Source organism: Lagopus muta, chromosome 23 (assembly GCF_023343835.1).
Source record: "Lagopus muta isolate bLagMut1 chromosome 23, bLagMut1 primary, whole genome shotgun sequence".
In the NCBI taxonomy this organism is placed as follows: Eukaryota; Metazoa; Chordata; class Aves; order Galliformes; family Phasianidae; genus Lagopus; species Lagopus muta.
The window spans coordinates 3,560,078-3,572,672 of NC_064455.1; the positions used below are offsets into that span (position 1 = coordinate 3,560,078).

At 52.2% G+C, this 12,595-nt stretch overlaps 2 protein-coding genes across 8 annotated transcripts; both read left to right on the forward strand.

The window, feature by feature from the left end:
* The first annotated feature begins 767 nt into the window (after nucleotides 1–767).
* On the forward strand, nucleotides 768–5,175 carry STMN1 (stathmin 1). 2 transcript variants are annotated; one of them, XM_048969027.1, is made up of 5 exons: nucleotides 768–853; nucleotides 1,847–1,920; nucleotides 2,644–2,816; nucleotides 4,158–4,349; nucleotides 4,693–5,175. In XM_048969027.1, exons 2-5 carry the CDS (start codon nucleotides 1,902–1,904, stop codon nucleotides 4,759–4,761), a joined length of 453 nt encoding a protein of 150 aa, XP_048824984.1. In that variant the 5' UTR covers nucleotides 768–853; nucleotides 1,847–1,901; the 3' UTR covers nucleotides 4,762–5,175. The 2 variants fall into 2 exon arrangements, with proteins under 2 accessions (XP_048824984.1, XP_048824986.1); XM_048969029.1 differs by having other exon boundaries at nucleotides 1,847–1,914.
* A 1,699-nt stretch (nucleotides 5,176–6,874) lies between these two features.
* Nucleotides 6,875–11,564, forward strand: PAQR7 (progestin and adipoQ receptor family member 7). Of its 6 annotated transcripts, XM_048969024.1 has the most exons (4): nucleotides 6,875–7,428; nucleotides 8,319–8,376; nucleotides 8,500–8,565; nucleotides 9,346–11,563. In XM_048969024.1, the coding sequence occupies exon 4, from the start codon at nucleotides 9,384–9,386 to the stop codon at nucleotides 10,422–10,424; it is 1,041 nt and encodes a 346-aa protein (XP_048824981.1). In that variant the 5' UTR covers nucleotides 6,875–7,428; nucleotides 8,319–8,376; nucleotides 8,500–8,565; nucleotides 9,346–9,383; the 3' UTR covers nucleotides 10,425–11,563. The 6 variants fall into 6 exon arrangements, with proteins under 6 accessions (XP_048824981.1, XP_048824979.1, XP_048824983.1 ...); XM_048969022.1 differs by lacking the exon at nucleotides 8,319–8,376 and having other exon boundaries at nucleotides 8,455–8,565; XM_048969021.1 differs by lacking the exon at nucleotides 8,500–8,565 and having other exon boundaries at nucleotides 6,877–7,428.
* The last annotated feature ends 1,031 nt before the right edge of the window (nucleotides 11,565–12,595 follow it).

Below are 12,595 nucleotides of genomic sequence, written 5' to 3' on the forward strand. Positions count from 1 at the left end.
TGATGGTGTTATCCGGGGAATGGATGCTCGTTATGCAGCCAAGGATGGAGGAACGCGTGCAGGCAGTACACGTGTCTTGTCTCCCGAACAGCAGGATGGCTTTTCTGCTGCTGTCACCTCCCAGCAGAGGTGCTGTGCTGGTGGCTGACCCCAGAACAGCTGCCTGCTCCCCTAGGGCTCTAAAAGCAAAGGTGGAGGTATGGGGTGGCTGTGGCCCTGAGGGACCAAAGGTGGGCACTGCAGTGATGCTGAGATGGTGGAGGTCTGTGCCGGCCAACCGAGGGACTGAGCTAAGAGACAACGGCCCCGAGCGACCGCCGCCCCGAGGTGACCGACGGCTCCAAGGGGCCGCTGCACATCAATAGGGGATGAAGGACGGCGCGGTCACGGCCCGCAGCCCAGAAGCCATCCCGGAGTTGTCCGCCCTGTCACCGCAGCCACCCGGGGCTCCCGCTCCTCCCCGCCACCGGGGCGGCAGACAAAGGGAGTCCCGCAGCCTTCCGGGAACGCGACAAGAGCGCGGCGCGGAGCCGCGCAGCCCCCGGGACGGCCCGCGGAGGCGAGGCACGGCGCGCCGCGGCCCCGCATCCTCCACCGGGCCACCGCCGGGCCGCGGGGGTCGCCGCCCCGCATCGCCTCCGCCCGCCCGCCGCGGACTACGGCTCCCGGCATGCAACGGGCGGCGGAGGAGGGGGCGCAGAGCCCCCAGCTTCGCCCTCCCCGCCGGCCGGCACGTGCCGCTCGGCTCGGCCAATAGGGGCGGGGCGGGGCGGGTCACGTGTCTTTGTTTGGCGCTTTTGTGCGCGGCGGGGCGGGCGGGAGCGGAGTGGGACCGGAGCAGCGGAGCGGGCAGGTGGGTGCGCGGCGTCGGGATCAGCCGCGGATGAACGGAGCGGTGGCCGCCGCCGCCCTTCTGCCGTTGTGAAGGGCTCTGAGGAGAAGGGCTCGGGGTGGGGGGCGGCTGTCCTTGCGGGGGTCGCGGTGCCGCAGCGCGGGGTTGCGGGGGGGGGCTGTGGGGGGATTGACAGCGCGACGGGGCGGCTCCGCAGCCGTAGGGGGGGGAGGTTTGCAGGCGCTGCTTTTGTCCCCTCAACACCAGCTGTTGTCCGTTCGATCCGCGGGCGTCGCGGCGACGAAGAGAGCGCCGCGGGAGACAATGGGCTTGGGGGTGGGGGGGATCGCTCCGAGGGAACCGCCCCGATGGCGGCTGGGGAGAGGAGAAAAGGGGCGGCCGCGCCCTCGGCTGACAGCACCCCGCCATTGTCAGCTGGGGAAGGGGCGGCGCCCGGCCGCGCCCCAGCGCCTGCGAAGCCCCTCTCGCGTTGGGGGTCTTTTCCCTGCGGGTTGGGGGACGGGGGGGGGGGCAGACGGAAGGCGGGGGCCGCACCTGCGGCGGTTGGGTTGGGGGGGGGGGGGCGTCGGACGGAGCCCGGATGTTGCCGTTGGCTCCGCCCCCTCGGAGCCCCCCGCGCGCCCGCCCGCCTGCGCGCGCGCCGTCTCGCTCGGCCGTTTGAATTCGGTGCGGTTGGGAGGGGCGGGGCTTCCGCGTCGACGCGCGGCGCTGATTGGCTGGCGGAGGGCGGAGCGGGGCAATGCAACGTGGGGGGGTCGGGGTTGGGGTTGGGGTCGGGTCCGCCCGTTCGGTGCTGCGGGGTGGAGGGGAGGGGAAGGGGAGCGCTGACATTACTGGCTTTGCGTGTTTTAATGGACGTGGATTCAAACAAAGGGGAAAAAAAACACCGTGTTGCGACCCGGCCGTCTGTCTGCTGCTCGGCGAATTGCAGTCAGATCCCAAACGCGTCCAGAAACCGCGAGCGATTCAGACGCGTGTTTCTTTGTTTTCCAGGACTTTATCTGCTTGAAGGTCTCCCGTTGGCTCCTGCAGGCGGATTGCCTCGGTCATGGCTACTTCTGGTACGGGTATGCTCGATGCTCTTTTGCATTGTTCTTGTCTACTTGCTTCCTACTCGCTTTACTACTCTGTAATTGAGCTGCACCAAATTTATATTTAACTGTTTTTTGCCGTGCTTCTCTTCCATCGCTAGGCTTGCTGTGGAGAAGCTGCTAAAGCAGCACCCCGAGCCATCACATGCTGTTAGCAGATAGGATGCAGTTCATCTGTGTGCCATCTGCTCAGCCAGCAGAGCTGTCATGCAGGCAGCTTGGTGATCAAAAAGGAAACTGTGTGGGGCTGAGGTGTCTGCTCAGAGGTCTTCAAAGAGCAGAATGCTGCCTCGTGTGTTTCCGTGGGAGCTGTTGTCAGTTCTTGGCTCTCCTGACTTTTAATGAATAAAAGCAGTGCCTCAGACTTCTCACTGAAAGGAAGGCACTTTCTTTTTTCTCCCCAGTTTGTATTCCTGCCATGCTAGTTTTTGTGACTCTGGATACCTCAGGCTGCAGTAGCATCAGGTGCTTTAGGATGCAGTATCCAGGAAGAACAGCAGACAAAATTGTCCACTGCCTTTTTTCTCTTTTCATAATAGTGGTGCTGTTGCTTAAAGCACAGCTATTGGCTCAGATGCAGCTGTCTCCTTTAAGCCAGCTTGGTGGCATTGAATTACTGAAGGCTTGCTCATGTTAGCCAAGTCAGTTTCCTGGCTTAAAACACCACTGAGGGTTGTTGTTGTTGTTGTGTGTTCCTAGATATCCAAGTGAAAGAACTGGAAAAGCGTGCCTCTGGGCAGGCATTTGAGCTGATCCTTGGTCCCCGCTCAAAAGAGGCAGCCCCAGAATTTCCTCTTTCTCCTCCAAAAAAGAAGGATCTGTCATTGGAAGAAATTCAGAAGAAACTGGAAGCAGCAGAAGAGAGACGCAAGGTACGTTTGAAACGACAGATTGGAGCGAGATCTGCAAGCAGTGGGATTTCCTTAAATACAATTTCTTTCTTAAGATGAGTGGTGAGCAGCTTATTTCTGGTATTACATTGTGAATGTTAATTCGGCTTTGTTAGGAACTCAGGTTTGTTCTTACAAAGCTTTATTCCCAAAATGGTTTTGAATGATCACTTGAAAAGCAGGGAGATATTTAGCTGGGAGGGGAGGCTGTTTCAAGAAAGAAGCTTTTCTTAATAGTACAGACTTAACTGAAGGATTCATTTTCTTCTACAATATCTAGTGATGAACCTGCAACTAGAATCCTTGTGAGTAAAGTACTTGAGGTAAGTTCCTGCTGTTCAGATGTGGTTTGGAGCCCTTAGCAGTGCAGAGGCTTACTAAGTAGGGTGCAGTCTCCTGTGCAACCAGAATCACAGTAACCCACCATATTGAGAAGCAGGAGTGTTGTAGGAGAGTTTATAGGTGTTAGCATCAAATATCCTGCTGTGGTTTAGCCTGGCAGGCAGCTGAGCACCATGCAGTCATTTGCTCATTCCCTCCCTTCCCAGTGGGATAGGAGAGAGAATTGGATTAAAAAAAAAAAAAGAAATAGAGCTCAAGTTGAGGCTAAAAAAATATAATAATAATAATTTAAGATATGAGAAAAGGAAGAGGGAAAAAGGCTTATAGTTCTGATCATTATTTATACGTGTGTATGTAGAAATAGGACAAGTCACATACAAGCAGTTGCTCACCACCCACTGACTGATGAACTTCCCCTTCTTTAAATTTACTTTCTGCTTGATGTCACGCAGTGTGGAGTAGCCATTCTTTGGCCAGTTTAGGTCGACTGGCCTGGTTTTGTCCCCTCCCAGCTCCTTGTGCCTCCCCCAGCCCCCTTGCTGGCAAGGCAGTAGGAGAAGCTGAGAAAACTGAAATGTCCTTGGTTCTCTGTAGCCCTGCTTAGCAACACCTGGAAGCATTGGTATGTTATTGATGCTGCTTTTTGCCTGAAATCAAAGCATAACATCATACCAAACACTACTGAGAAGAACAACTGTGTCTGCTGAAATGAAGACCTACCCGTACTGTTTGCTCTGGGAAGTATCCCACTTGTCAAGGCTTCAGTTATGATAGAAATTTGCTTTCCTGTGTGGTTTGTAATGGTGAAATGTAGGCTATGGGGGTGGAGAAAGTACTAGGGAGCTTTGTATTGCATCAGGAAGTTATTTCGTTGTGGGGAAAACAGCAGAGAAATCTCTTCTTAAGAATTGCAGGCAACAGGATTGTAGTTGTCCTCATTCATCCGTTTCTGTGTTGAAAACGTGCGTGGTCTGTTTGTAGTCTCATGAAGCAGAAGTCTTGAAGCAGCTAGCTGAGAAACGGGAGCATGAAAAAGAAGTGCTTCAGAAAGCAATTGAAGAGAACAACAACTTCAGCAAAATGGCAGAGGAGAAGCTGACCCACAAAATGGAAGCTAACAAAGAGAACCGTGAGGCACAAATGGCTGCCAAACTGGAACGCTTGAGGGAGAAGGTGAGTGTAGAGTCCTGGTTCTGTCTGGGAGGGAATGTATCAATAAAGATAGGAAGAGCCAAGTGAGGGAGCAGACAGATATCCTTCAGTGTTCTGTGGAGCTTCTAAATTTAAAATAAGATTATTAAATGCACAAAAGGGTTTGTAGAAATGCTCCTTGTGGGGTGATGGGGTGAGATTGGGCTGTTTGCTCTCAGGGAGCTTCATTTTGTAGCCTTCTTTAGTAACCCCCATTGGGAACCTGCTGTGAGCTGAGGAGTGGGAAGCAAGCTTGGGTTTGCTCTGCTGTGTGCCCTGCCTCTGGGCCTGGGGGGGCTGATATATCCCTGCTCGTGTCTTTCAGGACAAGCATATTGAAGAGGTTCGAAAGAACAAAGAAGGCAAAGACCCTGGTGAGGCCGAAACCAACTGACTTCATTCTGGAAACTGACATTCTCCCCCTCCTCTAAATATCCAAAGACTGTACTGGCCAGTGGTTTTGCTTTTTGGTTTTGTTCTTTTAAGTTTCTAGAAACTGATGTAGAACTGTAAAGTTAGATCCAAACTGTATGCTTTCTTTGGGGACTAGAGGGGAGACCTTACATGTTTCACTTTTTCTAAAGTTGTCTTTCCAGTGTAGCTATCTTGTTGCATCCTTTTCTACTCCAGAGCGCTTGCTGCTGGATTGATGGCTAGTACTGTATCAGCTCTGTAAGACATTTGTGAAAGGAATATGTAGTATACTGTTCCATGCTGAATACCTGTTACACTTCAAAAATCTGACTGTCCCAGTCTTTTAAAATACTGCTGTAACTGAGTGACTAAATAAAGCTGCACAGTGCTGTTATCATGAGAATGATTTCTGTAAATGACATAAACAGTTGGCTGAGGCCTCCAGCAGGCATCCTTACCCAGCACTGCATAGAAAGCTCTGTAACAGCACTTTTCCTTACATCCATGGGCATGCTGCATAACTGGCTCTTCCCTAGAGCGCTTTCATTGTCTCAGTTTTACAATAAGAGCTTTGTTTTGACACCTCAGCAGTTGTCAGCTGTTGTGTTTTTGTTGAAATGCTTCAGAACCACCTCCCTTCAGATGCTGATGCTTCAACAAACACGTCTTTGTGGCCACATGACTCTGATCTGACCCTTCTGTTTTTTTGGGAAGGGATTCTGGATGGTAACTTGTGCTGTTGAATTGGGACTTGTGTACCACTTCCTGCAGCATCACAGAGCTTTGATGAAAGCCAAACCTGTTCTGTGTTGGCATCATGTGCCTCCCCCAGCAGAGTGCTGTTGGAGATTGTTTTTTATTTGATGCCTGCTGCAGATGTGTTGGAGTAAACTGCTGCAGGGTGAGTCTGAAGATAGCTCCTGCCCACGGGAACACGTGTCGTGTTTGTTTCTCTGGGCAGTGAAGCAGATGCAACTGTACTTGTGCTGTGAGTAAAGATGCTTTTCAGGAGGAGAGTGTCTGCATTGTGCAGGTGCTTTTTTAAAAAACAAAAAACTACTTTAAGGTTACTGTCTGGCACACCCACAAGAACTCATGCTGCTCTCAGTAAAGACAAGATTGCAATTAGGGTGAGTTAATAGCCACCCCCGTTTTCATTATGAACAGTGCCCTGATCTGAATTAGTTGGCTTTTGTGGTTCCTTCCCTCAGAGCAGGGAAGCTCAGTGTTCTGCAGCTTCTGTCAGGCACAGAGAGGCTCTGCTCTGAGGCCTCTCCCATCCTGCCTTCCCTCACCTGTGTCCTTGATTTTGGGGTTTGCTGCTGTGTTTGCTTGGGTTTAATTCATGCCTGGATCATCTGGCACCAACCTGGTGACAGTTTGATATTTGGAGGATGGAAAACGAGGTGAGGATTTCTTTTATTCAGTGGGTATTACTGAGTTCTGGATCGTTTACCTCTGGGGCTTGGTAATGAAGGAATGTTTAGGGAGCTTTCATATTTCACGCTTAGTGCTTTCGATTGTGTTGAACTTGTACTTAAATAGCAAAAATGGAAAGGGGAGGAGGATGTGGGATAAGGCTTCTGTTGAAACGGAAGGAAAAGTTGGCCAATACAGTGACATAAAGCCAACGGTGGTAGGTGGGATGGCTGAGATCCCGTGTGAAGGATTCTTCAGTGCTGGTGTCACATAGATGACAATTTAAAATGGGCTGTGTCTGCCTGTAATCACCCAGCCAGCTGCAGTGGGGTACAGTGTGATTTATGGGGTTAGAGGCATGTGTTACTGCCTGTAAGCAGAGAGTATGGAAATTGGTGTGAGAATCCACCTGCAGAGGTGAAGAGGAGTGAGCAATGTGCTCATTGTGGAGATGGGCTCGAAGCTGTGAGTGTCTTTCTACTGCCTTGTAGAGGCTTAAGTCATCACTGAATCACTTCCTTTATTTAAGATCATACCTCAGTAGCAATGGAAAAAAAATAAATCAGCTCTTCAGTTGAATGGGTTCATCTGCCTGAGCAAAACCCAAGTATCCCTAATGCTGGAAACCCCCCCTTCTTTTTGGGGGAGGAGAGAAGGATGACAGCGCTGCCAGAACCCAACTGGCACTAAGAACACAAAGGCTTTTAAAACACGAGTTTCTGACTTGCCAAAAGCTGTCAGATGCAAACTTGGACCCTTCTGTTCCTTTATCTTAGTTCTTTCCGTGGCTTCTGCTGTGAGCATAAACGGAGCTGAACTCCTCAGAGAGGAGTTGTGAGGTGGGAGTGAAGCTCGGGGAGGTGAGTACTGAGGAAGGAGGAGGAGAACAGCCATTGTGCTCAGGCAGGAAAGTGGAAAAAGCTGCTTAAAAATGACTGCTCGTAGCTGCCTAACTCGCTAGTCTTTGATTCAGTAGCGAGTTACAAAAACGATGAAGCCTTATTTGGGCTGCAAGGGTGATAGGAGTAAGGGAGAGGAATAATGACATAAAAGAGGGAATAATACAAACGAGGCTTTCCGATAGGCGGAGGCCGAGCGCTGCTCTCCCGCTGCCCCCTCCGCACCACGCGGGGCGGCGGCGTTTCCCGACGGGGCGGAGCGGATCTGGCGCCGGGGCGGCCGCTGCGGAGGCTCCGTCGGAATCGGTGATCCGAGAAGAGGTCCGCAGGTGAGGGCGGGGGTCTGGGATGGGGAAGGGACGTTCCGGGGTTGGGATGGAGATCCGAGGGGGGTCGTGAGGAGCTGAGCTGGGCGGGACCGGCAGCGGAGCGTTGTGCTGCGGGATGCTGAGCGCCGTCCGTACGGCGGAGAAGGGCCGAGGCTGAATCCCATCCAGAGGGTGGGCGGGTGCTGCTGGGGAGAAGAAAACTCCGCAGGGAATAACAGGCGTTGAAGGCAGAGTTGCTGACATCTCACGGTTGTGTGGAGGCTGTTATTCGAGCTCAAGCCGGGTTAATGATTGCTGGTACCGTGCAGAGCTTGATCTGCTCATACCGAACGTTGCTTCAGGTTTTGCAGCTAGGAAGAGCTTTGCAGATTAAGTCCTGCTCCGACAAGTTGCGGAGAGCCTATGCCATGCTGCGGTGCCTTTCCTGCCCCGTGCTGGGCTGCTCTGGGCACGCGTTTCCCTTGGCCTCACCCCAGCGTTCCTCCCAGGGACTTTTTGCAGCAGAACCGTCAGGGGCTGAAGCCGGAGCTGAGCCACCTTCCCATGTGCAGGCACAGGGCGAGCTCTGCGTGCGACACCAGGGCTTTGTTTTGGAAAGATTTGGTCAAATCAGCCTCACCCAGGCAGTTCTGTTTTTGTCAGCAGCACAAGCTGCTGCAGCACTGCGACTGTTTGAGATCAGCAGGTCTGTGAATATGGAAGGTTCACTAAGTTGGCTTTCCCTGGGCGCCCTGCCCATGTCACAGGAGGTCGAGCAAGGACAAGGGTCACCCTGTGCCAGTGGCTGCTGTTGGTGCTGTGCCTCAGACACCAGGCAAGGTGGGGAAAGAGCATTTAAGAGGGAAGTCAAGCAGTAAACAGCTGATTTTATCTGCATTTCTGCTCCTCAGCTTCAGGCAGGCTGAATTCTGGACCTATCTGCTCCATTCTGATGAGGAAATTCTAGAGGTGGGTTTGTTGATTCTGTTGTTGCTTGTTTTTAAATCCAGTCCCATTCCCTCCCCCTCCTATTTCCAAACTTTGAAGAGCTTTTCCTGGCTGAGCCGTACTTGAAGTGACTGAACTTGGCAGGAGCTGAGGCTTAAAGCAGCACCAGAGCTGGGCTGGTTTCTTCCCAACTTGTCTGAGCAAGAGCAGGTAAAGAGTGGGGTGGGGGATCACCTCGAGCAAATTCTGTTCAGTTCTTAAGGCTGCTGTGAAAAGGCAAAACAAGCTGGGGAAGCTGCCTTTATCTCAGTAGGGACAGCAGCTGCAAAAATGTAAATATGGAAAGCTTGCTCACTGAGATTACGCTGCTGGACATCAGTGATGCAACCGGACAAACTTACTCAGGCTGCACTGTCTTTGTGTGAAGCCACATGGAAAATGTGGAGCTGGAAAACGATGCTGAGAACTCAGACCTTCTCACTCACGTGTCCTGTTTCTGATGTTGCAGTCATTTGTGGTCTCAGCGGTGTTGCAGGGCAGCTGCCAGCCTGCTTGCAGGATGCTGCTCCTTGCAGCTTGGGAACACAGATGCTGCAGGCAACCAGCAAGGGAAAGTTGAGGCTGTTGCTGGAGGGGGAAGTTGTTAGAAACTAAACTACAGGAAGGGAGTGAGCTGAACTTCACTAGGAGCTGTTGTGCCTTGGAGAGTTAATTACAGTGTTACAGAGCACTGGTATGGGGTTAATTACCTCTCTGCTCTTCCAGATGGTGTCACCTGTATGGAATGGGGCACAGCAGTGGCACTGCTGAAGCATCCCTTCCCATTCCTTCATATTGCTGTTTTTAGTGAATCTGTTATGTCAGCTGTAACGAGGCCACTCTTTAATCATGAAGGATTTTACATATGAGAGGGGAAAAAAAGGCATTCAGGCAGCTTCTTTGGTAAAGTTATTACTAAACCCCACAGCAGAACTGTCTTTTTGTCCCAAGGTGCTTTCGAGCAACGAGAGCTGCAGTGTGGCTGCGCCATGGCAGCGGTGGTGGCAGAGAAGCTCAGCCGCCTCTTCATCAACGTGCGCCAGGTCCCCCAGCTGCTGGCTCCCCCACTGCCCACCACTGTCAGCAGCTCTGAGGTGCCGAGGGTTTTCTGGAAGCCTTACATCCACACCGGCTATCGCCCGGTGCACCAAACCTGGAGCTATTACTTCTCCACGCTCTTCCAGCAACACAACGAAGCCATCAACGTGTGGACTCACCTGGTGGCCACGCTGATCCTGCTGCTGCGCTTCCAGCAGCTCTCCCAGAGGGTGGATTTTGGGCAGGACCCGCACGCCCAGCCGCTCCTCATCATCATCACGGCATCCATCACCTACCTGACGTTCAGCACGCTCGCTCACCTCCTGCAGGCCAAGTCTGAGTTCTGGCACTACAGCTTCTTCTTCATGGACTATGTAGGGGTGGCCATCTACCAGTATGGCAGTGCACTGGTGCATTACTACTATGCCATCGAACCCAGCTGGCACGAGAGGATTCAGGGCTTTTTCATGCCCACGGCTGCACTGCTGGCCTGGCTGTCATGTGCAGGTTCATGCTATGCCAAGTTCCACTTCCATCAGTCAGCATGGCTGCTGAGCCGGCTGTGCCAGGAGGTGCCCTCAGGCCTGGCCTACCTGCTGGACATCAGCCCTGTTGTGCACCGCATCTGCACCGCATCACCTGCGGAGCACACGGACCCGGCCCTGCTGTACCACAAGTGTCAGGTGTTGTTCTTCCTCATCGGTGCCTTTTTTTTCTCCCATCCTTACCCAGAGAAGTTGCTCCCTGGGAAATGCTATTTTTTTGGGCAGAGCCATCAGATTTTTCATGTCTTCCTGGTGCTTTGCACGCTGGCACAGATCGAGGCCGTGGTGCTGGACTATGAGTCCAGGCGGCACATCTACTCCTCGCTGCAGGGTGACCTGGCACACCACTTCTCTGCCCTGTGTGTCTTCACTGTGACGTGCTCTGTGCTCACTGCTGCATACATGGCACGGAAAGTGAAGGATAAGCTGAGCTTCAAAGAAGACTGAGATCCAGGGCATAGTGGGGGATGCCATGGCCAAAGCTGCATGCTCCGAGAGGAAGGAAGTGCTTTGCAAACTGTCACTTGGCACTGCTCTCCCCAGGGAGGGAGAATAAGAGCTGCTCTTCGTGCTTTTTAATTCAGAATTAATCCCATCTTATTCATGAAATAGTGCACTGATTTAATTCCTATATCTGAATAAACAGATAGAACCACGTGGCAGTGTGGTGCAGCCTGGTCACTGCTGAGCCCTGTGTGCTTTGTCCCGGGGGTCCCCACAGCTGTCCCCTCCACTCCATCTCAGCAGCAGTGGGGCTGCATACCTCTCACAAGGGGCAGCTGCAGATGGGACGTCTGCATGGCCTCTCCCAGCCCTGCTCTGCTTGCATCTCTGTGTGTCTCCAGGAAGGCTGTGGGGAGCAGTGTGTTGCAATGCAGGTGAACGATAAGCACTGCTCCCCCACCTTGGCTGAAGATGTTATCTTGCAGGACAGTGTCCACTTGCTCAGATATGAGCTGCCTTTGGTAAATCTGTGCTGCTTTTCCCAATCCCTTGCTTTGTTTGTGTGGTAGTAGTTTCCAGACTCACTCTGTTGCTTTCCTGGGGTCTGAAGGGTGATCTGGTGGGGACTGAGACCTGGGGGATCCGGAGGAGCTCTGCACCCCTGCACAGCAGCAGTGCACAGCCTCGATGGGGCAAAGCACAGAACCCCAGACCAGTGCAGGGCAGCTGCAGAGCCACAACTGCTGCCCTCCGGCTCCAGCACAGCTGCTGCTCTGTGCCAACTGGTTCTGTGCCAACCGCTCTTTGTTTGAAGATGCTGAGACATGTCAGGTTGGTATTTCTTGGCTGTAGGAATGACATCTAAATGTTGCCACCTTTAATCTACAAAATTCCCAAGCTGGGAAGTTGTGAACATTACTGAGCTGTCTCTCAGCTTAGTGTGGAACATTGGGTGCCCTGCTGCCTTGCAAGGAGCTTTTTGCAAGGGAGTGAGGAACTTGTGCAGGAATAAAGAACATCCCCAGTAGAAATGCTGCACGCTGCCTAAGCTTAAAAATAACCAATGACCAAAAACCACCTTAACCCTCAGGTTAAGTAATGCCAGGCCATCCTCAGAAATAGTGCTTAGGAAAGCAGACCCACCAGCCTGCATCTACTGGTTTGCATGGACATCAATACCAATTGATCCCATACACCAGCACTGAGAATGGTGGAATGCCAGCAGTGTGTCTCTATACAGCACTCTGCAATCTGCTTTCTAACACAGTACTGCTGCATTTTGCAGTCATGGACAATGTGAAATAGTATGATTGTCCGAATTTATTGGTATTGCAGTTCATCCTTTGTGACCCTGACGTAACCATGGAAACAGAAGCATCAGAGTGAGTCTGCGCTATGCTGACAGCCCATGGGACATTGCTGATGTCTGTGCTCTGGTTATCCAGTTGGTCGTTGTGGGTCAGACAAATTGAGTAGGAAATAAAAATCAATTCTGCACATGAAGCGCACATTACTGATGAGTAGGAATGAAAAGGTCTTGGGAGAATGTTTCCCTGATCAAAGGAATTTTAGGGAGTTTGACCCTGAGCTTAGAAAACGCCATTTAGTAGTTAGGTGAAACATAGAGTTATTTTAAAGCAAAACCAACTACAGTAAAAGTGAGTGGAACAGGTTGCCCAGGGAGGCTGTGGATGCCCCATCCCTGGAGGCATTCAAGGCCAAGCTGGATGTGGCTCTGTGCAGCCTGGTCTGATGGTTGGCGACCCTGCACACAGCATGGGGTTGGAACTGGATGAGCACTGTGCTCCTTTTGACCTGAAAGAAAGCAGTGCTCTGTCCTGGCACTGCTAAATGCTGAGTATTGGTGTGCCAGTCCATGTAAAGAGTTATAGATGCAAAATACCTGCACTAAAGCACAGAGCAGCACATCACTAGCATGAAGTTGTCACTGGATACTTCCAACGCTTCCTCTAATACCTGAGGTTATCAAACAGAGCTTCAGCGTCATTGCAAAGCTTGGGAGGCATATGTAGACCGCCTGGATGGATGAAGATCCCTCTGTAGCAGCAGCAGGATGATGCCTCAGAGCTGCTGCAAGTGCTTACCAGAGAGCACTGGTGGCACAGCCGGAGCAATCGAGTGCTTCCCTCACTGCCACCGAGCTGTGAAATCGG